Source organism: Cygnus olor, chromosome 5 (assembly GCF_009769625.2).
Source record: "Cygnus olor isolate bCygOlo1 chromosome 5, bCygOlo1.pri.v2, whole genome shotgun sequence".
In the NCBI taxonomy this organism is placed as follows: domain Eukaryota; kingdom Metazoa; phylum Chordata; class Aves; order Anseriformes; family Anatidae; genus Cygnus; species Cygnus olor.
The window spans coordinates 3,472,007-3,494,398 of NC_049173.1; the positions used below are offsets into that span (position 1 = coordinate 3,472,007).

Sequence of the window (22,392 nt, forward strand, 5' to 3'; positions counted from 1 at the left end):
TGAAGGTTTTGCAGATGTCGGAAACCGCCTTGAAGACCCTGTCCGAGAAGTTGACCTTCACCTTCACGTACTTCATGTTGGGCAGCTGCAGGCGGAGCAGCTTGTGCTGCGGCGTGAACTGCAGCTTGGCGTCAGCCTGGATCCCGTACTTGTCCAGCGTCCAGTGAGTTTTCAGGAGCCACGTCTTCTTCTTTTCCCACCACAGCGCGTGATCCGACCAGTCCTTCTTGACATCTGCAACAAAGACCCCATTTCGCCAGTTAAAACCGGGACCAGAACGAACCCTCAAAAGACATCAAAGCAGAAATTCAGAGGCGTCAACCGAGACGCGCCTATCGACCCGAAACGCCATCAGACAGAAGTAATTGCTGCGCTCAATAGCACCCAGAAGCCACCTCGGAGATGAGTGCCTCGCTTTTCTAAGGGATGTACCGAGGGGTCTGAATCGTTTTGGTGAGCCCTCACCTCTGGCTGTTGCTGCCAGCCCTGCTGCACAAAGGAGGCTCTTTCTGCTCTCGCAGAATTTAGCACAATGGGGGCTTGCTCGGGGAATGGGGTCCCTGCGCACTGCCACAGCATTAACCCAGAAATGGGACAGAGAGGAGGGAAAAAGTAGGAAAAACGCACGACAGATCCATGGATCACCTAGCCTGGTGGCTGGGACACCAAGGGGCTCGTTAACAACCCAGCACTGTCCCCGGGACGGATTTTCCCAGCCCTTATGTGATATTTTCCTCTCTCCCACTAACACCCATCCTGCGCCGCGCTCTCCCCTTGCCTGTCCCACAGAGCATCTCCGAAAACTGCCCAGGCACCAACGGTGCAGTGCCAGTGGGGAGGAGCACGAGCGCTGACCGCAGATGGGAACTGCCTCGCAGGCATCCCACGCCGCTCCGCCAAAGCCCAAAGGCAATAGTGGGATTTTGGAGCTGGCCACGTGCGCGATGCCACCCCAAGAAGGGCATTTTCCCCCGTGCCATGGCACAGTGGCAGAAGGCACATCAGCACCCGCTGGGGCAGGAGGAAGGCAAGAAGGGGGCAGCTGCATTTTGCAAGGACAAGTTATGGGCACACTAAGCGCTGAGGATTTGTTTTATTTGCAGATTTTTATTCCCGAAGCTACTGCTAATTTCATATCCAGGACTCGCAGAAAATAAGTCACAACGGGATCTGGACTGCGGGATCATTGAGAAAAAACAGCATGGGATTTGAAGCAGAAGCTTTTTCCATGTAAATTCTGGTAAGATGGCACGGTCACGGAGCCAGAAAGTGGAAATGTTCGGCTAGACTTTTCAACAGCCTTGTACAATCAAATTAAACAAAACCAAATATAGAAAAGCATGCAAACTTGCACAAGCTTTGGCTACTCTCAGAAAAATCCGAGAAATCATTACAATGGACTTTGGTAATGAAGTCCAACTTCTGCCCTACTGGAAGCTCAGCAGGTTGGCACGGGAAGCCTGGGGGAGGAAAAAAAAAAAAGTGTTTTGAATCTCTAACTTGTGCCTAACAGGAGGGGATTTGGGTTTAGGCTGCAGGTTAACCTCTCAGGCCATGGCGTGAGCATGCACAGCATCCTCCTCCGGCCCAAGAGCAATTAACAAATTACCAGTGAGATGCTGGCTATGCCTGGAGGTTGCTGAATGCCCCTGGGGCCGTTATGCACAGAAGAGTTGGTGAATGTTTAGCAGCAGTGTCTGCGGGCTGGGGAATGCCAGCCTCCCGCTGCCACCTGAGCAAAGGTTTACAAGCATTCAGCAGGGCCCCAGCTCACGAGTTACTGATTTGTCGGGGTTTTATGACAAGGCTGGGGATTTCGGCTCAGCCCTTGCACACCGACAGCCACGGGATGGATGCTTCCTATGGGCAGAAGAGCGAGCCGAGAGCCTGGGCGGACCTCTGGAGAGCACCAGCCCGATGGCAGCGCTGGTAGGGAGAGCAGCAGAAATGAAGAGCCCGTCTTTTCTCGCAGAAAGAAGAGCCCGTTTTCACATTCGCCTCCCAGAGCTGTGCCAAGAGGGATGCTGAGGAGGTTTCGGGCAGCAAAACCCTGGGAGCCAGCGCCGGGCACCTTTGCTGCTTGCCCCGAAAAGCAGCTCAGGCCGTCCTGCACGTGCGAGAGGCATCCCTAATCGCCCAGACAGCTGCAGAGACCTCTGCGAGGACCAGACATCCGATACGAGGGGAAAGGCTGCTCTACAACCTGCTTTTAACCTTAAATATCCCAAGTGTTAAATTCACGCCGGCGCCTTGCCACAGTCGCACCGCACCTGCTCGTCCGGCGCGATTACATTTGCAGATTTTTATTCCCAAAGCTACTGCTGATTTCACATCCAGGCTTCATGGAGCAGAAAATAACTCTTCATCGAGATGCGCGAGAAGTACTTTTTAATTCTGCAGCCGCTGTTGCACAGACGGATGCATGCACGCACAATCACCATTTAAGCACTTCGTAACGAAGCCAAATTTTGGTGTAGTGCGAAATAACGAAGGACCCTGGGCCGGTAGGATACCGGGAGGTTTACCAACGCCTGACTTCATAGCATGGTTTGGGTTGGAAGGGCCTTTTAAAGATCACCTAGCACAACCTCCCTGCTCCAGAAGCCTGAGCGCTCCTTGGCAGGCTCCCCGCGAGCTTATGACTTACTCGCAGTAGTATACAAGACCCCGGTGTTACATAAACACCGCCTTTGCCTCGTTATTTTGGGATATCCCCCGTTGAGGAGGGAGCCCTCCTCCTGTGAGCCAGGAGCCCGGGCAGGACCTTCGTCACGCTCCGGGAGGATGAGAGGTGCCTCCTCCTCTCCTCCTCCTTCCTACAGTTGGCCAAGCCCCGCAGGGCTGAGATTTGGGTTGGGAATTATTAAAAAGAGTAGGTGGGCAGGGAAGGCCTGCCAGCCTGTTTGGTGCAATTTGGGGTTTGTTTGTTTGCTTTCAAAGACGTGAGAAGGAAATGAAGCTGTGCAGCTCACGCGGGTCCGCCCGCAGGACTCTGCCTCGCGCTCCAGCCTTGCACACACACGCGTGCCGTGGCCACAGCCAAAACAGAGGCTCCCGCTCATTTTTTAATTATTTTTTAATTGTAAGCAACAACTTTTACAGCAGCAGATTCAAGTCCTCTGAGCACGAATCCTGCCTGTATCCATTTGTGTACGTACGCATATCCACGCTGATATAAAATACCTCAATATAAATATAATGATCAATATTTTGATATATTATGCATCTAAAACATACAGGGACACATTTATTTCATATATACACACAGACATATCTGCATGTATATGGATGTCATATCTCCACACACATATAAAACATATATAGCTGTGTGTGTACACAATAAATGTTATATACGTAAGAATGTATATATACATTAAATGTTATATACATAAGATATGGTGCGGGGACTGAAACCAAATCACAACCCAAGCACTTCCACTCACAAAAGTGGCTTTTGTGCTTGGTAATCCACCGCGGAAAACAACTTCCAGGCTTTTCAAGGAGAAGAATGCTTTCATACGGATGCAAGAAGACAAATGAGAGTTAGTTTTTTTGTGTTTTTTTTTTTTTAAGCTTAACGTGCAATATACACCTCATTGAAAAAAACCACAAATGCGGACACCGCCCGTGGAACGCCAGCGGCCGGCAGCAGACGGCTCGAGAGGACTGGAGCACCTTTGGGCTGGAGCAGCGGCTGATAAGGCGGCAGCCCGGCGCTCGCAAGCCGCAGGGAGCGGCCAGAGGCTCTCCAGGGTTGGGGTTGTGCCCCTGTGGGGACGAAGAATTCCTGCAGAGGAGCCCGGGGCTGCCAGGTGAGCCGGCTGCAGGGGATGCATAAGGCACTGCCTGGCTGCTTCGCCGGGGGAAATACAGAAATGCTTCAAAGCATGCGAAAAAGGGAGAGATTTAAAACTGTGAGTGAAAAAATAACAACAGTAAAAGAGGGGAGAAGAAAAATAATCGCTTTTTGCGGTGGCTTCGGTTGGTTTTCCACGTGCTATCAAAGGACGTGTGCCAATAAGGTGTGCAGGCGCTGGCAAGAAGCCTGCCCTCGCACTGCTCCGATGTCTGAGCATACTTTATGCCCTTTATGGGCTGCTCCGGCGCACGGAGCAGGGCAGAGGTGGCAGGGGATGAAGAATAAGAAGGGTTTTGCAGCCATGAGCACTACCAGGGGTCAGCTCCAGCTAGTGGCAGCTCTCTCGGTCACAACGTTATTTGCTCAGTGTCTGTGCATATCTATATACCTGGAATCTCTGCATTTACCCATATATCTATTTATTTATTTACCCATATATATATATATATATATATATACGCCCATATATATATATTTACCCATATAAATATATATACACCCATATATATATATATATTTACTCATATATATATATACCCATATATATATATGGGTAAATATAGATATATATGGGTAAATATATATATATATGGGTAAATGCAGAGATTCCAGGTATATAGGCATGCACACTGTGCATATATATATATATGTATGGGTAAATATATATATGTATGGGTAAATGCAGAGATTCCAGGTATATAGACACGCACACTGTGCATATACATACATATATACACATACATACAGATATATTTATCCATGTATACATACATACATGTATATTTATCCATATATACATTATATGTTTATATAGGTGTGTATATATACATACACCATATTCACCCATCTATAATTACATGCACACTCTCTTGGTAAATATATATATATATGGGTACAGCTATGTGTATATATATATATGTATACAACCCATATCGTTCCCTATGGGGTGGGACATGACACCGCCGCGTCGCTGCTCGCGCTGACCTCTGAACACCCAGATTCCTTCCAACATGCCAAAGCCACTCCTTCTGAGACAATCATGGAAGAAATATGCACGAACTGGGCTGTTGCCATTCGTCTCGGGTCAAACAGAAGCGCTGATGGTTTTTGCTGGGTGACAGGGTCACTGTCTCGGGCGCAATCTATTTGTTGGTACAGTTTTGAGTGTTTTGGGGTTTTGGAAGTGTAAATTGGGATTTAAACTGGGATTTTAAATGGAAAAGGATAAAAAAATCCTTCTGCCCTTTGAGCATGACACTTGAAAAATTATACTTTGAAGCACAGAGAGATAAATACTCTAAAAAAATCATTATCAGCCTGCTGTAATAAAGCTGCAGGCAGGACAATCTGATGCTCTTGGTACTCATGAGATTTAATGGGGGTTTTAATCAAATGCCCTGTATGCATTTGAGGCCAGCTATGAAAAAATCACTGTGCGTCAGCTACTCTGCAGCCACCACTTGTGAAAGGGCTTCTACCTTCAGGTGAAGACAGAGCAGCAAAGCGGTACCTTGAATTCTCCCACGTTTACCCCCACGGGCAGCCACCACCCCTGCTATGTTATCCTGCCTGTCTTCGGGAGCACAAATATCACCTGAGCACACCCACGGAGGTGTCAAAACCAGCGCAGACCTGTGCTGGAATTTAAATTTAAGGAAAACATTTCTTGCATGAAAAATAGCCTGACTTGTCAAAAAAAAAAAAAAAAAAAAAAAACATAAGGAGAAAAAAACAGCCGTGCAAGATCCAGACGTCAGAGCACACTGCTCGGTTGCAGATAGCTATGCAAAAGCACTGAAAAAAGGTGCAAAAAAACCCCGCAAAGGACAACAAGCACATGAGGATGCGATGCAGAGCGCAGCCCTTCAATGCATCCTTGCTCCGAGTAATTGTTGGCTGTGCTCTGCTAATAAGGGAGTGCTTTGCTCTGATGCTGGAAACAGAAGTGTCCTTTCATCGGGTTTGTAAGTCAGGGCTACAAGGGCAAGCCCACACCTCGACATGGTGTATGCTGACTGATGCACCGACGAGTTGACAAAAAAAATGCAGCTGTCGATCCTCCTGCTGCCCAAAAGCTCAGCACCTCCTGGTGAAGCACCCACGAAATGTTAGGTTTCACGGTGCTCGGCACTGTTTGGTGGCCCACAAAGAAAAAGGGGCACACGGCATGCTCTCTGCCAAGTGGTTTTGCAAAATCATGGGGCCAAAGCTCTGAGCCCTTGTCCCTGGCACACACCTGAGCCCCCGCCAGCACCCCAAGGCGACCGCGCGCAGCCCCGGCCAGCAGGACGACTGCCGACGAGCGTGAAAGTCGCCTCTGCTCTAAAGTAAACTCTAGGAAGGAAGCTCTTTTCAGCGGTAATAGGATTACTCAACTAGCACTTGGAAATTTAATTCATTAAGATGCCACGGCACTTGCACTGCTAGCGCCCGGATCCCTCCTCCTCCAGCCCCAGCGGCAGCGATCTCCCTCGCTGCAGCGGCAGCAGCGACACCCTCCTCACCTCTCCAGCATTTGGGGCCATCCCACAGAACGTATAAAGCACAGGCTGACGGCCCCACAAGCTCTGAGCCGAGCATATGGCACCTGCCCCCGAGGCAAACACTTCCATTGTGTTTTTACGCATAAATTTATTATGCGTACGGGCATGTAAAATAAAATCCGTTTTATTTCTCAGCGTTTGCTGCGGCAGGAGGTCTGTGGGTTTTTCTCTCCTGCTTTGTGCAGCCATACCCAGCCCAGTCTGAACTTGCTGGCTCGAGTTTAGCAGCAATGCTAACCCCGGGGGAACGCCAGGAGACCCCCCAGGAAAGCTGAGCGTGACCCCCAGCACCCCCAGGTACCCCACACCAGGCGCACGTGCGTCCTGCGGGCTCCCTTAAATCCCCTGCGCCAGCACCAGCAGCAGTTTGGATTGCTCATTTTTCTCAGGGAGGAAATGCAGGAAAGCAAGGGCGGATTTTTATTTTAAAATATTTTTTAACAGGGTCTTCGCATCCTGATTTAGCCCCTCCGTTGCACCCCCCTCGCCAAGCACGCCTCCAGAGGCGGCTTTTGCCGCCTGCTCTCCGCGGCGGATGGAACCACGAGAAATGGAAGCAAACTCGATTAGGGTTTACATGATTCACCCAGCACAAAATAGGAAGCATCGCACGGAAACAGAGCGGCAGCGGAAGGAAGGAAAACCGCGTCGGCGGGGAGACTCCAGCTCCCTGCGGGGACACAAAAGGGACGAGCGCCTGGGGGGGGCGACGATGCCAGCGGTGCGCAATCCTGACTCAGCCCCCGAGGTGCAATTCCTGCCAGAAAAACAGGAATGACACCCGTGCTTGATACCCGAGCCAGAGGACGTTGCACGGGACGCATGCACGGGGCAGATAAAGGCGGGCTGAGCAGGCAGCCTCAATTCCCTACGCTGTGTTTGAAGGCTCAGCCCCGCTACGATGCTCAGCGCCGGTTATTCGGTGATAACAGCTTTGTCTGCAAAGCGAGCTGTGCAACCGCTGCTGTGCCTGGGGTGCGCGGCAGAGCGATGGAAGAAACCCCACCTTTATTTATTATTATTATTATTTATTTCTGCAGAAGTCATTGTGCCATTATTCATAATAACTTCTCCAGAAATATGTGTAATAACATCTGCAGAAATATTATGCATAATCTAATCAACAGGAATTCAGAAACAGGTGTAATAAATTCTGCAGAAATATTACGGATAATCTAATAAATAGGAAATACTATATGTCTTCTTTATTTCCACGCTGCAGGCTTCTAAAGGGCTCCCAGCCCTCGAGCCCGTGGCTCCTGCTGGCCACCTGGAAGGCACAAAAGCCACCAGGTCGCTCGCCCTGGGGTCTGGCTGCTCCCAGCGAAGCTCTGCGTGTGACCGGCGAGGACGGGAAGCTCGGCGAGACGGCGACATCGCTCTTCCCAGGCGATTTTGGAAAGCGCAGACTTTCTAATTGAATTTGGAGCTTCGGCGATTAAGCCTTCCAAAAGCACATATATTTGCAGGGAGGAGGGGGAATAAAAGAAAACAACCAGCGAGACAGCCCAGATAATTGGCTGGTCAGAGATTTAAAATGTAATAATTGGCAAGATGAAGTTCAGGTTGCCTTCTGGCTGTTTCGCAAGCTAAAAGCCATCCAAGGTTGTAAAAAATGAAGGTTTATGCAACTGCTCGTGTGCCTGCAGCCCTCCAAATATTGCTCTGGACCTGCTGCCCACTTTCAGCCCTGTTTTCCAAGGACCTGAAGGGCTGCGGGGCGCTGGAGCCAGCTGAATCTGGAGAGAAGTCGCTTTCGGCAGCACACCGCTCCCAGGCACGGGTTAATATTTGAAGGGCCACGAGGTGCCACCTGCACTCGGACCTGCTGCAAACGCGCCGCAAACGGGGCGAATGCGAGAGAAGCTGAGCGGCACGGTTCTCCGGAACAAAGAAGAAGTTGAAAAAGCTTTCCTCCGGCTTGCCGAGCACTTTCTTCCCGTTTCCCAGCAGTTCTCCCCCATGGAAGCTCCAGCCTGGATAACCCAAACCAGGGTCATGTGCAAGAACCAAGCCTGGCCAAGAAAGCGAAGTTACCGCAACGCGGCTCACGTTCCTCATTTCCCCGTCAAGCAGGAATTTGGGGATCTCGGTGTTTTTCCAAAATGTAGCGAACAAAAAACCCTGAAAGCCAGCGAGAACGCTCAGAGCTGAGTCCCGCCGGCTGAGACCTTTTGGTTTTGCTCCTCTGCCCCTTCTGAGCTATCAGCCACATCTCAGAAGGAGAGCAAGAAACGCTTCTCCTTCCCAGGCGGCAGGAGGGGGCATCTGAGCAGAACGAGACTTTTCCCCCAAAGCACGTCCAGGCTTGGACCTGGGATAAACTCGGTGTGCCAAGAGCTCTGTGAGCGCTGTAAATCTCCTTCCTTTGCCTCGCCTGTAAGAAAAGCCACCACCAAAAAATAAATCCCCCAAAGGCACAGAACACGGGCTTGCAGCGGCTGTGCAATCGGCGATGTTGAAACGGCCGAAGTTTGCAGCGCAAACACTCCCTCTGCTCTTTCCCAACTTGGCAAACACTCTCCACACCCAGGAGTTCATGTCGCTGCCCACACACCTCTTCTCCCCCCCCGTACCCAGAGAACAAGGGTTAAAACCCGCCGCGGTCGCAGGTTATGCCGCGAATCCCCACGTGCATTTCGGCACGCGCCGCGCCGCGGAAAGTTGCTCTTGCAGGGGTGCTGGGTGGCAAGGCGGCATTTCAGAGCACGGGTCTCTGCCCTCGTTGTGCTGGGGCCGCAGGCACCAGCCATAATCCTTTCTGCCAGGCACCATCCCCTAAAAACCGGCCCGTTCCCCCACTTCAGCATCATTCCTTGCCCTTCGTCTGGCCCCACACGAGGCCCTGCTTTGCCAGGGCGCATGCTTCAAAGACAAGCGCACGTTTAGCGAATTGAGGTTCCTGGTTTGCTTTTTGTCATGTCTCCGAGGGGGACGGATTCAGAAATCCCTGCTGGGGGAACGCACGGAGGCAGTCAGCTTCTGATTGAAACGTTGGACTATTCTGAGCGCAATTTATTCGCTTTTTTGTATGCAGCTGAGGGAGACTCGGCCAGACGCGAAACGCGAGGCCGCATTGAAAGCCCTGATGGACGAGGGTGGGGAAAAGGAAAGGATGGCCGCAGCAAGAAAAAAAAAAAAAACAACAACCCAAACCAAAACAAAAAACAAAACTAAAAGGGAAGTGCACGGATGTGCCAGTGCTCTCATTCCAGCTCCATCCGACGTCAGCGCTTCGAGCAGCTCCCCTCGCCAGCTTCCCCCCGCGTTACGTCAAAGCGAAACCTGACAAAGTGCGGAGAGGAAGCTGCTGATTTGGGCTGGGTCTGAGCGGCGAACCCAACAATTTCCTGTCTGTGGTCGGACAAACCCTGGCACTGCGGGAACGCCGCCGCCGCTTCCCCCTCCGACTGGGCTCCATATCGCAAGGCCGGGCTCTTCCCAGCCCGAGCGGGGGTCTGGAAGGGGAAAAGCCCCCCCGGCATCACCGGCACGGCGCGAGCCAGCGGGGAGCTGCGGGAATTTTCCGCCGTGGCCCCAGGTGGAGGACGGCTGCTTCTCCACGCGGGCTTCTTGCTTGCTTTTACGCGCCGCTATTTGGACGAAGAACAAACACACGAGAGAGGAAATTACTGCAAAAATAGATTTTTTGTTTTTGGCATCCCAAGAGCCATCGCCACTCGGGGCAGAAACGCTAATCGCCGTGACCGCGGCTCGGAGCTGCGTGCGGCTTTTACCTACCCCCACCCCGAATTCCTCCGCTCGCTGGCAGCGCAGATGAATATTCCGCTCACGCTAACAAAGAGGACATTATTTGAGCCCCGATCCTGCGATTTTGTTGTGTGCCTACGTAGAAGCTTCCTGGAGTCAGAAGCTGGATGCAAAGCAAGGAGCCTGCCCCACACGGAGCAACGCGCGTGGCCTCTGATTAACGGGCTGCCTTAATGGCCGCTTGCATATCTCACTTACATGCCAGGAAAAATATGTTACCCAAGGGAGGAGGATTCAGCATAGGTCGATAGTGAAGATATTAATCACGTAGAGATATGAAAAAGCAGGGCTAGCAGCTCCAGAGGTCTCCTTGAAGATGCTGCTGGAGCGGGAGCATCCCTGCTGGGTACGGCCTGTTGCTGGAGCTGCTCTGCGCCAGCCTCCCACCACGTCCCCTCCCAGCTGCTGAGAAGTCTGGGATGACATTCCCCAGAAGGTGGCTGGTGCTGGGCACTCGAGGAGCAACCCTTGCCCAGCACGAGCTGCCCTTGGTGGTGACCGCCACCACCACCATCACACCACCACCACCACCATCACCTCCTCGCAAGCCTCCCGGCGTGCTGACCAGGACTCACAGCCCTCTGCAAACACCACGCACTTGAAAAGCAAGAGAGGGATGATTTGAGCACTGGTTTTGAAGCAGAACTTCCTCCTCGCCTCGACTGACAGCTGACGGCCAGACGAGCATCCATCCGCAGCCCTTGCGGATGAAGATGCTCAGCTGTCATCCTCGTGGCACGCCCCGGCCACGCTGCAGGCACCAGGCACGGATGTTTAGATCAGGATTTTTGGAAAGCGTGCCTACAATAAAACCCTTTCCTTTATTCTCGTTGTCCTCCAACACCTCCTCTCACCTCCTTTAGCAGCAGGGTGAACGTGCCCACCTATAGCCCTCGCCTATGGCTCCTTGGAGGATTGCAAGGCAAAAGGAGCAAGGCACCTGCAGGACAGCCCCGCAGGCTCACCCTGCCTCATATCCGCAGCAGAACAGCACGGTGCAGGCACTCTGTATTTTTTATTTTTTTTACACAGCCTTGAGCTCTTTCAGAGGGCCCATTTCAAGGCAAATGATTTCCACAGCAGGTCTCACCAGGGCTCGGCGCATTTGTAAGCGCTGCAAAACCTCAGGCACGGAACTCAGAATCGATGATGCTGCACTTCCTTGGTGTTTTATTCATAGCCCCGTAAGGGTTCCATTAAGGAAGAGTCCTTACGTGGCGAGCGCTAATATTTTCATTCAGTCTTCCTACAGAGCGGGGCTGAAGTCATTGGCGAGGTAATTCGGGCAGAGCCCATTCGATTGGGAACAGAGCCCCTGGGCTCCTGATGAATCCCAGACACATCTGCAGGCTGAAACCAGCGGAAGAAAGAGCTCAGTGTGCTACGCCAGCAACAAAAAAACTCAAAATTTGCATGTGCCAGCTCCCCTGCCAGCCCCCGTGTTCAGGTGGGAGCCGGCCCTCCGCGGCGACGCACCTGGAGAACAGGACAGCAGGGCTGCCAGAGGGGGCAGAGAGCCTGGCACAGATCCCCAGGCCATCACCAGAGACCCGCTTTGCCAAAAAAACACGGACTTGGAGGCTGCCATCGCTGCTGTCAGGTGCTCTGTCGGGGCAGGGGCTTGCTCTGCCATGGGTCCTGTGCCCGCATCGAGCCGAGGGGTCCCAGGCGGTCCCCTCTGCAGGTCCTCACGGTGCTGTGCAGCTTCATCCCTAGGCTTTGGCATCCGATCAGTGCACATTTAGGTCACCTGTCTTCAGCCGTTCATCTGCCAGACGTTGTTTGTCCCCCTCCTTGTTTCCTTCAGCTCGTCTTTTACTCCCGCAGCACCCACCGAACGCCATCCCCCTTTTGCAGTACGTCCCAGAAAGCTCCTCCCAGGCCCATTCCAAAAAAAAAAAAAAAAAAAAAAAAGGCAAATTTTTGGTCGGGTATGTTTAAAACAGCCTCGAGTTGACAACAACAATAACCTCTGCTCACTTCCTTCCTTCCTCCACTCGCAGTGATTTTAAGCCGCGTTTTTTGTTTGTAAGTCAATAGTGGCAGGATTCCTAAAAACCCCTGGGTGAGCACCACGGGTTTCCAGCGCGGAGCCGGCCCCGCGCCCCAGGACGCAGCCTTGCTTGTGATTTTAAGCAAGGAGAAACAGGTTGCTTCGTACTTCAAAATTAACCAAATGTCTTCTGCGAAACTGGAAAAGTCTAGAGTGAAGCCAGCTCTTAAAACCTTATTAAGTATAAATACATAATAACAACAATAATGATGATAATAACGATGATAATAACAATAATAATAACAATAATAATAATAATCTGGCCCAGCTTGAGATGCACTGCACATTACAATGGCATGGACAGGATTAACGGCACGCTCCCTACACCGTAACCGGGATTTTACCCCGTACCTTTATAGGTGACCAATTAAATCCTACTGCTCTTAAAACCTCAGCAGTTTTTGCCTATTTTTCAGAGGTCGATTCTGCGAAACACATGGTACATCTCAATTAACCAAGTGGCTTAATCCGGCAGGGTGATAAATAACAGGGAGCGAGCAGGTCACTGCAATTCACTTGAGTAACCAGATCCCTGTCTGCTGCTTGGGGTTTTTCCAATCTGCATTAGGGATAGGTTTTAATTGTAAACTCCCCAAATTGCAGGCTCTGTGCTGGCAAGGACTGAATGCACAGGAGTCACTGATACCCGACGCTTAAAGCCACCACCCTACACTTCTGCCAGCACCCTACAGCAGGGCCAGTCTGCTCACGATCCCCAGCAATGCCCTAAATTTCAGCAAAACTCCCCCAAATCATCTTGCCCTACCCCACAAGCAGGGAAAGAGGACAGAGCAGGCAAAGCCATGCCCACGGAACCGATCCCCCATCCATCTGCCAGGGGGGATCCCAGAGCTACGGGAAACATCGCTTTTAGGAAGTTTCCCTAAAACTCAAAGGGTGAAAACTATGACCTTTGGAAAACAATTTTTCAATGCTGGGAGCTGCTAAAAAAAATAAAAGGGCAGCAGCAGGGAGCGAGGGATGGGTTGAAAGTGCAGGGAGAGGGGTCTGACATGGGAAAGATGCAGGATGAACGCATCTGGAGGCGAAAGGGTGCAGGAGGGCGAGGGGACAGCAACCATCCTGCTCCCCAGGAACGACCCCGATCAAGCGGCTGGCCTTCAAAGCACAGCAGTACAAATAGTGAGGATGGAAGGGAGGTGACCACATGCAGGGAAGGCGAGGAGAGAGGGAAGGGGCAGCCTGAGCGTCCGCGGGCCCCGAGCACCACGACAGCCGAATGCACAGCTCCCGCGCGGGGCCGAGGGCCAGCATTCCTTCCCCATAATACAATGCCTAATTTAACGGGAGGAGAGGAGCCTGGCGAGCTCTTCGCGGGGGGACGCCTTGCGTCAGGAGCTAATTTAAGCCCTCGCTGGGCTTCGTCCCCCTGCATGCGCCGAGCCCCCGCACGCCAGGCGTCCCCTCAGTGCGACGTCAGCCCCGAGCAGCAGAGCCCAGGGGGGCAGCGCTTATCCATCCGGGGGCCGATTTTTACCATTTCTAGAAAGCCATTGACTTTTTTTTTTGTTTTTTTTTTGTGCTTCCCCCAGTGCTTAGCCCAGCTTCGGCGGATTTTTCTGCAGCTCTGGCATAAAAATAACAAAAATAAATGAGTTTTCTGAGTCAAGGCTGTCTCGAGCTCAAGACCCTTTGATGCGAAGGTTTGCTTCCTTTTCAAACGAGCGTACTTATGTCTGTCTCTTGCTTCCTTCAGCTCCAGATAATTGATAAATTGGAGCCCGAGCATGGTGTAAGATGGTGTTTTTAAAGCCACGCAAACGCTTCGCATGTAAGCAGGACCTGCAGGCGCAGCTGACAGCGCTGCTACTCCCACAGCCACAGGCATGCGCCGGCAACTCGAAATTAATATTTTATTTGAGCAATTACGGTAATCAGCCTGAACAACGCTGCTGGGTAAACACAGGCAAGCCATAAGGAGCCGATACAAAGAGGAGCCGCTACGAGGCTGTCCCTGGACCGCGGGTTGGGGACAGCACCAAGTGGCTTTTGGGGACGCCGGGCCGCGAAGGCGCCCACGGGGAGCGCACAAAAGCTCGCAGCCGGCCGGCCCCACCGCCTTCAGATGCCGGTTTTCACATGCCCCAGACAAACGGGCTCTTTGTCCAGGTGCGAGCTCAAGGCCACCGGACACCGCGGGGCTCCCGGCCCCCCTTGTTGGCCCCAAAAGCCAGATAGCCCCAAATCAGCTCAAAGACGCTTTCCTCGCCCAAAGCGGCACCGCGCGTGGAGCAGGGCCAGCCTTTCCAGTGCTGACCGTGCAAATGCGCTGCCCAGCTCCGCTCTGTGCTGGCTTTCCGAATTAAATCTTTTTTGTCAGCCGGAGAAGGCGCACTCGCACAAAACCCACCCATAAATGACGATGTCTCCCGGCCCCACGCAAAGTCCCCTTTGCAGAGCAGCTCAAAGCACCGGCCCCGGGGCGGAACGGTTCGGCTGCTTCTGGACCGAAGTGGGTGCAGAGCGTGGGTGCTGCCGGGCACCCCTCGGGGCCCCAGGGGGCTGGGTGGTGCTCAGAGGGGTGTCTGGGGAGAGGGGCACCCCGGGGCACTCGGAGGGCTGGGACAGGGTGCTGGGTGCTCAAGCAGAGTCATGGGGCAGGGTGCTGGGTAGTTAAGCAGAGGCTGGGATGGGGTGCTGGGACATGGAGCAGGCAGGGTGCGGGGTGCTGGGTGCTCAACCAGACTTCTGGGGCAGGGTGCTGGGTGCTCAAGCAGTATGCTGGGACAGGGTGCTGGGGCAGGATGCTAGGTGTGGGCAGGGTATCGGGTGCTGGACATAGGCAGGGTGCTGGGCACTGGGCATAGACAGAGTGCTGGATATAGGCAGGGTGCTGGGCATTGGATATAGGCTAGGTGCTGGGTGCTGGACGTAGGATGGGTGCTGGAAATAGGCTGGGTGCTAGGCATAGGCAGGGTGCTGGGTGCTGGATATAGGCTGGGTATTGGGTGCTGGATGTAGGCTGGGTGCTGGACACAGGCAGGGTGCTGGGCACTGGGTGCTGAAGCACAGCACTGTGGCAGAGTCCTGGGAGCTGGGGCAGGGTGCTGGGGAGCTGGACGTGGGGTGCTGGACACAAGCAGGGCGCTGGGTGCCGGACACGGGCAGGGTGCTGGGTACGGGCAGGGTGCTGGGTGCTGAAGCACAGCACTGTGGCTGAGTCCCAGGCTCCGGGGCAGGGTGCCGGGCGCTGGGGCAGGGTGCTGGCTACAAGCAGCCGTGTGCCGGCGCCCAGCCCTGCCCGAGGCCGGCGGCCCGGGGCGGGGGGGGGGGGGGGGGACGACTCACCGAGCTTCTCGACGAGGCGCAGCATGACGCCGCCGATGTGGATCTCGCCGGTGACCCGCAGGGTGACATCGCGGCCCAGGTCGGTGACATGGACGCTCAGCTCCCACGTCCCGTCCGCGTAGCAGCCGTCCGGCATGCGGATCCCGTCCAGCGCCATGGCCCCGGCCTCCTGCGCCGCCAGCCAGCCCCGCTCAGCCCCGGCACGGCTCGGCTCGGCTCGGCTGGGAGGGAGCTGGGGGCGCGGGGGAGGCGGGGGGGGGGGGGGGGGGGCCCGAGCCGCTGCCTGCGGGGCCGCCCGGGAGGAGAAGGGGCGGGCAGGGGGAGAGGGGCGGGAGGAGGAGGAGGAGGAGGAGGAGGAGGAGGAGGAGGAGGAGGAGGAGGAGGAGGAGGAGGGGGATAATAATTAAAGGAAAAACGCGCCCCGCGCTGCCGGGCCCCTTGGCCTTTTATGGAAGCGAAGGACAGAGCGCGGGGGGGGCCCAGCTCCAACATCCGGGACTCGGCACGGCTCGGATCGGCTCGGATCGGCACGGCACGGCACGGCTCGGCACGGTTCAGCACGGCTCAGCACGGCGCGGCTCGGCACGGCACGGCACGGCACGGCACGGCACGACACGGCTCGGCACGGCACGGCACGGCACGGCATGGCACAGCACAGCTCGGCATGGCAGGGCACGGCACGGCACGGCACGGCTGCTCAGCAGGCCCCTCCAAGCACACCCCACCGCCACCCCTACCCCGGGATTTCCCCACTTTTCTAAGCCCCCCAGCCCCGCAGCAGAGCCGGCCGGCACCGAACCGCCTCGCCCCGTGCCGAGCCGTACCTTGGCATCGCAGCCTTCGGCCCGCGCCGTGCCCGGTGCCGCGCTGCCTCCCTCCATCCTCAGCGGCTGCGAGCCTCGGGGATGGGAGCTGTGGGTAAAGGAGAGCCCGAACCAGCACGAATGCAGAAAAAAAAGTGATTGTCCGCTTCCTGTGGCTCTCCACCCAATGATACATACGTCCCGCCACGGCAGCCGGGCTTCCTGAGAAGGTGGCGGCGCGGGAGGAGCGGAGACGCGAGGCCCACGGTGGGCAATATGCGTCCCGCGGTGGGCGCTGGGCAGCCCCATCCCGCTCACCCCAGCCCCTCGCAGCGGCCTCTGCCCTCAATTTCCACGTGTGCCGCTCCCGTGTCCCGCGCCACGAACGGCAGCCGGGGCTTTGTCGTGGTGGTGGGCACGAAAAAAGCGTGGTGGGGATGATGGGGGCTCCCCAGCTTCCCCCTTTTGCTGTTTTCGTGGAGGTATTTATCAAGGGTTGCTCCTCTGCTTTCCTGTAAGCCTTAATAAAGGCTTTCCTGAGCCAGGTTTCGCACACAAAGAGCATGGAGGATTTAGGCTAACGTGGCCGATGCTGCTGGAGGGGACTTGGGTAACAGTGGCCTCCCCCCAAAATCCTCCCAGGGCCTCGGTCCCTGCCAGTGTAACCCCATTTCTTCCCCCTGAGCCTGGAAGCTGAGCACGCTCTGCATGGGGACGGCCTGGGAAGGCAGGGCAAAGCCATCCCGTAACAGCCCGGCTCGTATCTCGGCGTTACTCCTCTGTCAAACAATAGGGCAATAAATAGAAAGGGTTACTCTCCGCTCCGGCGTTTTGGCCGAGCTCCCCAGCTGATGCAATGCAACACGGCCCCGGTGAAGCCGCATTGTTTCAGTCCAGCTGACTGCACTGGTTCCTCCTGCCCCCAAAAACCCTTCCCGGAGTTTATTTCCCCAGCCTCGGTGGCAGGGGGACGCCGTCCCCGGGGCTCCCCTTCCCACCCGCAGCGGGGGTGTGCGCGGAGGCGGGCGGCCTCGTCGCCAATGCTCGGCCGAGCCGCGAAGCAAGGTCAAAAATGCACCCGCGAGGCTCTTGCGTCAGAGGCAGCCAAGCATCCCGGGGCTCTTCCCACTGTTTGCAGGAGCTGTGTGCTCCCTACGAGCAGCGGCAATAGCCAAATAAGGTGCCGCAGCGCACGGCCGCTCCGCCGGAGCAGGGATGATGCCCACCAGACCTGCCCGCGCACGGCTCCCAGCCCGCTGCCCCTTCTGCCTCCGTTCCCCGAAAGCGGGATGCTGTTCCCGTGAAATGACTCAATAGCAGGGCAGCTCTGAGATACCGGCGGTGGAGCCGAGCCGCTCCTTCCCTGCCTTTATTAGGCTCCTTTTTGCTCTGTTTTTGTTTGCCTTTTTTTTTTTTTTTTTACTGATTATTTTAATTTTTAACTATGCGTGATTGTCAAAGCCAGCTCGCTTTAATACCTTGCTGCTTCGGGGCTGTGTGTGAGCCGGTCAGACTGGCTTTCTCCAGGGTGACCGAAACGTGCCCTGTGTATTTGGGTGCCTTGGCTGGGTGTAGGGAGCAGGAAAAGCAGCAGGATCCAGGCACGGGAGCAGAGAAATTCCCCGAAGCCAAGTGTGAAGACAAACCCATTTCCTCCCGCGGTGCAGCGCAGCCAGGCACAAGACACTCGGCCCCATCACCCCAAAAGCTTGCCCAGGTCCTCATACTCCCCATCCCCAGCCTCTTCCTGAACGAGGGACAAAGTTTAAAAAGAAAACCCCAGAAAGGAGAAATGCAGAAGCCTGATTTTCCCTGGTGCTTTTTGCGGCTCCAGCACCTCCCTGGCTCTGTGCCCCCATTGGTGCCGCTCCATGCTGCACTGTGCTCATGAGCCCACTGTGCCCTTCCTCAGCACCTTCTTTTAGAGCTGTGGGCTTGGAGCAAGGCTTGGAAGGATGTGCTACAAGAAATAAAATCCCAGGCAAGAGCAAGCCATGGGCCCACAGGCAGGCAGGGCTGAGCAGCAAATATCTCTCTCTCCTCGTGCCATTGTTTCTCTGCTGGCAAGAGATGCCCGAACCATCTGTGCGGTTTTCCCCGTGTGTCTCCATCTCCTCCCGGCTCCCAGCGCCCTCAGGACACGGCCAAGGTTCGCTTTTCACAAATGACCATTTCCTAGCAGAGGGAAGGTCACGCTCCTGGCAGAGGAAATGTGCTGGTAACTCCGCTTCCTTGTTTATTCCCGGCCACATTCATTCTTCCCTGACTCTGACATTTCGGAAATGTCCATGTGACTTTTTCCTTTTTCTGAAAAAATGTATGCAGAGCAATGGAGTTGTGTCACAGCTTCGCCTCATAGGAACAGAGCAGAGGTGCAACCACCTGCTGCACGCACCAGGTTATTCAGCATCCCTGTAATAAAAGGGTGGACAAGTTTTGAGTTTAAAAGAGTGGAAGAAGCACTTGAGAATGGAGGTTCAGTCTTTCCAGACCGTAATAATTCTCTCTGGTGACCTTGCAAAGACTATTGAGCATCCCCATGGCTTGCTACCAGCAGTACAACAGTATTTCCTTACATCCCTGAGGGCACAACTCCACTGGTGCAATCCCGCTGCTTTGCTCACGCAGCCTTCTGCCAGGCTCATCATCTCAGCCCCAAATTGTTTGGTCCCGAATGAAAGAAGTCAGAAGAATCCCCAGGAGTTTGTCTCCTCCTTGGTGAAGGAGGATGTGGTGCCCAGGGCCGAACACACGAGGCAGCATCGCATCTCTTCCCAGGGCGCGAGGGCCAGGAGGGACGGGCAGGTCTGCAGGCTCAGGTCCTCGGATGTCTTCAGCATGGGCCAATTCTTCTTCCAAGGGAAATACAGCCAGGGATTTTGGGGAAAGGATCCTGGTGCCACGGTGGGCATCCCTACAGACAGCAAGAGCTGCCCTCCTGGTGGCCAAGGACACATGGGACGAAGCTGGGGAGCAAGAGCTGAGACTGCCACAGCCATCCGGCGCGGTCCTTCATGCCCAAAGGTTACAAAACATCCCCCTGAGGCTGGAATAAATCCTGGCTTGCAAGAGATAGCTACTCTCCGATAAGAGACGCCGAGCCAGAGCGAGCCACCTCCTCCCTTGTTAAGCTGAGCCAAGGGTTCATCACCCTGCAGCTACCAAACTGCAGCTCCTCTCCGTGCTGCGTGTGCCTAGCATCACGCCGTGCCCCCGAGCCCATTACACGCACACCACAGGACCAAAAACCCACTGCAGGGCTCTTCATCCACTCAATCTTCTCTTTCTTTCCAGGAACTGGAGACATCCAAGCTGCTGAAGCCCCAGGCTGGGAGGTTTTTCTTCCCAGCCTCGTCCTCCACAATCAGCTGCGCACAACAAACAACCCCCCGGGCTCTCCTTCCCCGACCCGTGTCAGGCTTTAGTTTCCTGTTGACATTAATCCCTCTGCCGCCGTTTATCTTCTAGGCTTTTTCTATCACACGGCCGTGTCCTTCCGATGTTCCAGCTGCCAGGAGCGGCCCCCACGGCGTGAGGTTCCCAGAAAGGAGGCAACGTGCCCCAAATCAGGGTCCTCAGACGCCGGGTGTCCCTGAAAGGTCCCGAAGCACCCGCTGGACATCTGCCTTAGCCAGAGGGAGCTGTTGGCTTGGATCCACATGGTGGAGAATTTGGGTAAATCCTGGTAAATTCTCCCCAAAGCTAATTCATCCCAGGGCTAAAAAATGTCCCCCAGCTCCTCAGTCTCGCAACCGCTATGCCCAGGACCCCGCTCTCATCACGGATATTCCTCTGCCTTGCCCGTGGTCAGAGCCCAGCCTGCACCTCTTTATTAGGGGCTCCTATACCAGGTGGGCCACTGGACAAACGGCCTCCCGCCTGGCCATTGCCAAATTTTGCAACTTTTCCAGCAAATGTACTTTTCCCTGCCCATTTGCACCAGATTTCAGCCGGTGTTATCCTCCGGATGCTTTGCAAGGTGCTGTAACTTTGCAGGTGGTCGGTGTAAATCATTTTGTTAGAAACTTTTGGTGGAAGATCCTGTGTTTTGATGAGGAAGACCCCGAAATCAATCAGTTTGTAGAGATTTTGGCTAAAAGTGACTTCACGGGGTGCTTTACTGCCGTACTGATTTGCACTTGCCCAAGAAAAGGGGTGACTCCAGCCCAAATGTCCAAATATCTCTCCCCCCCTCCTCTCCCATAATATATAACACATTAAACCATTTTCTATTGTCCATCAGATTTTTGGAGCCTTTGTCACTCCCGTTCTGGCTTTTCTCCACCTCCAGAAGGCCTCCTATTCATTGGGCTTTACGAGTACAAAGTACGGGCTGGGAGGCTGAATTTATCTGGGGGAGCTGAGGCTCCGAGCAAACCCAAATGTCACGCAAGGCTCCCTCAGCAGCCCCGGAGCTGCCGACTCTGGGGTGCCAGAAGAAACACCCAGCATCTGGTGCTCGCTGCTGGTCAAGAACAAATGAAAATCCCGAATAATTCATCCGATGGCTCCCACACCATCATCTACAGAGCTGCCCAGAGAGCGGAAAGCTTGGAGTGGAAAGCGCCTGCTTGGACATGATTTACTGGGACGCAGCGGGGGAAAAAAAAAAAATCCCCGAATCACACCACCGATTATTCCCAGCAGCTTTTCGGGGCCTTTCAGGGCAGCTGCTGTGACGGGAAGCAGGGCTGCGGGAAAAGCCACCCCACACCCTGCCCGGTATGTGCAAGCTGCAGCCCCGCAGCCGGCGGCACCGTGCGCGCCCTGCCCCGGCGCTTCCCCTTATCTCTGCGGCCCCGGCTCTCCCCTCCCCAACGGTCTGGGGAGGCTGGCTCCCTGCCCGTGGGTTTTCCCTCCGTGGGTGCAGGGAGCAGCGAGGCCAAGCCCTGTCCTGTTATTCTGTGTTTGGGGATCCACAGCCGGGGCATCCCTGAGATGTGCCCGACCGTTCCCACCTGGACGGATGCGCTCTGGAGCGGGTGGGAATCGATGGGAGCCGGGGACAAAGCCCAGCAAGAGCAGCCCCATCTCCTGCCCCATCTCCTGCCCCATTCTGGGCTTTCACCACATTGTTTTTTCTTCGCTCGAATCCCCCCAACCCCGTGCAAATTTTGCAATGAGCTTCCCAGGGCACAGTTTGACCCCGTGGCATTGCAAAAATCCCCAAATCGTGAACTAGGGCAGCAAATCCAGCCCTGGGAAGTGGCTGTCTGGTGGTGCTCCAGAGATACAAGGATGGGGATTCACGGGGATGATTTTCCCATTGCAGAAACCGCAGCCTGGGCCACCCACCTCCTCTGTCCAGTACCGGGATGCTCGGTGCTGGCTGCAGCTCCAGCCTGCCTTGTGCCAGTGTCCCGGTCCCCACCCTGCAGCCCCAGAAGGATGCTCTGGAGATGGATTTATGCTTCCTCTCCCATCACCCGGGGGAACAACGGCAGCCTGGGGTGGGCGGGTAGGGAAACCCAGACCCCCCGCTGATGCTGAGAGCAAACATCCATCACCCGAGCCCCAAATCATTCAAAGCCTGAGGAATTAAGGACTCGGAGCCAGCCGTGCCACAGCGGCGCAGGGAGCAGGGAGTTCCCCAGCGCTGCAAAGCCCCAAAGGCCAAACAAGCAGAGCAGCAGGCCCATAAATCCCACCCGTCCTATAAATCACACCCTCCCCATAAATCCCACCCCTGGCCGGGAAGCTCTGCAAAGCTGGCTGCGAAGGCTGGCGGAGGAAGGAGGGCGCCGAGGACGGATCCGACGGGGTTTGGCCGCCCTTGCTCCCGCGCTGCTGGAGAACAAAAAGCTCCCGACTGAGTGCTTTTATCAGCACGCACGTCACGGAGCTGCGAAATCGGGGCTGATAACAGGCGCGTGAGCAAAGACACAGGCGCCGTGCGAGCACCGGGGTGTTTGTGCCGCAGAGAGGTCGGCTGACGGAGCCATCGTGCGGCTTCGCCCTGCAGGAATCACCCAAATTTGCCCCCAAACCCACGCTCGGGGTGCAGGGGGAGCAAGCCACCATCGTCCTGTGCGACTGCTTCACTTGGGCACCCCC

The 22,392-nt window shown here is 55.0% G+C and overlaps 1 protein-coding gene across 9 annotated transcripts in view; it reads right to left on the reverse strand.

Moving 5' to 3' along the window:
• Positions 1–16,745, reverse strand: part of FERMT2 (FERM domain containing kindlin 2) — a 48,065-nt gene extending 31,320 nt beyond the window's left edge. For 2 of the 9 annotated variants that reach the window (XM_040558167.1, XM_040558166.1), the window contains exons 1-3: positions 16,360–16,496; positions 15,536–15,704; positions 1–234 (exon numbers count right to left, since the gene is read on the reverse strand). In XM_040558167.1, the coding sequence (XP_040414101.1) occupies positions 1–234; positions 15,536–15,704; positions 16,360–16,416 (460 nt within the window). In that variant the 5' untranslated portion in view covers positions 16,417–16,496. Of the gene's footprint in view, positions 235–15,535; positions 15,820–16,359; positions 16,498–16,536 lie in introns of those variants that run through there. The other 7 variants (XM_040558174.1, XM_040558165.1, XM_040558168.1 and 4 more) reach the window with 7 other exon arrangements.
• Positions 16,746–22,392: the final 5,647 nt, after the last annotated feature.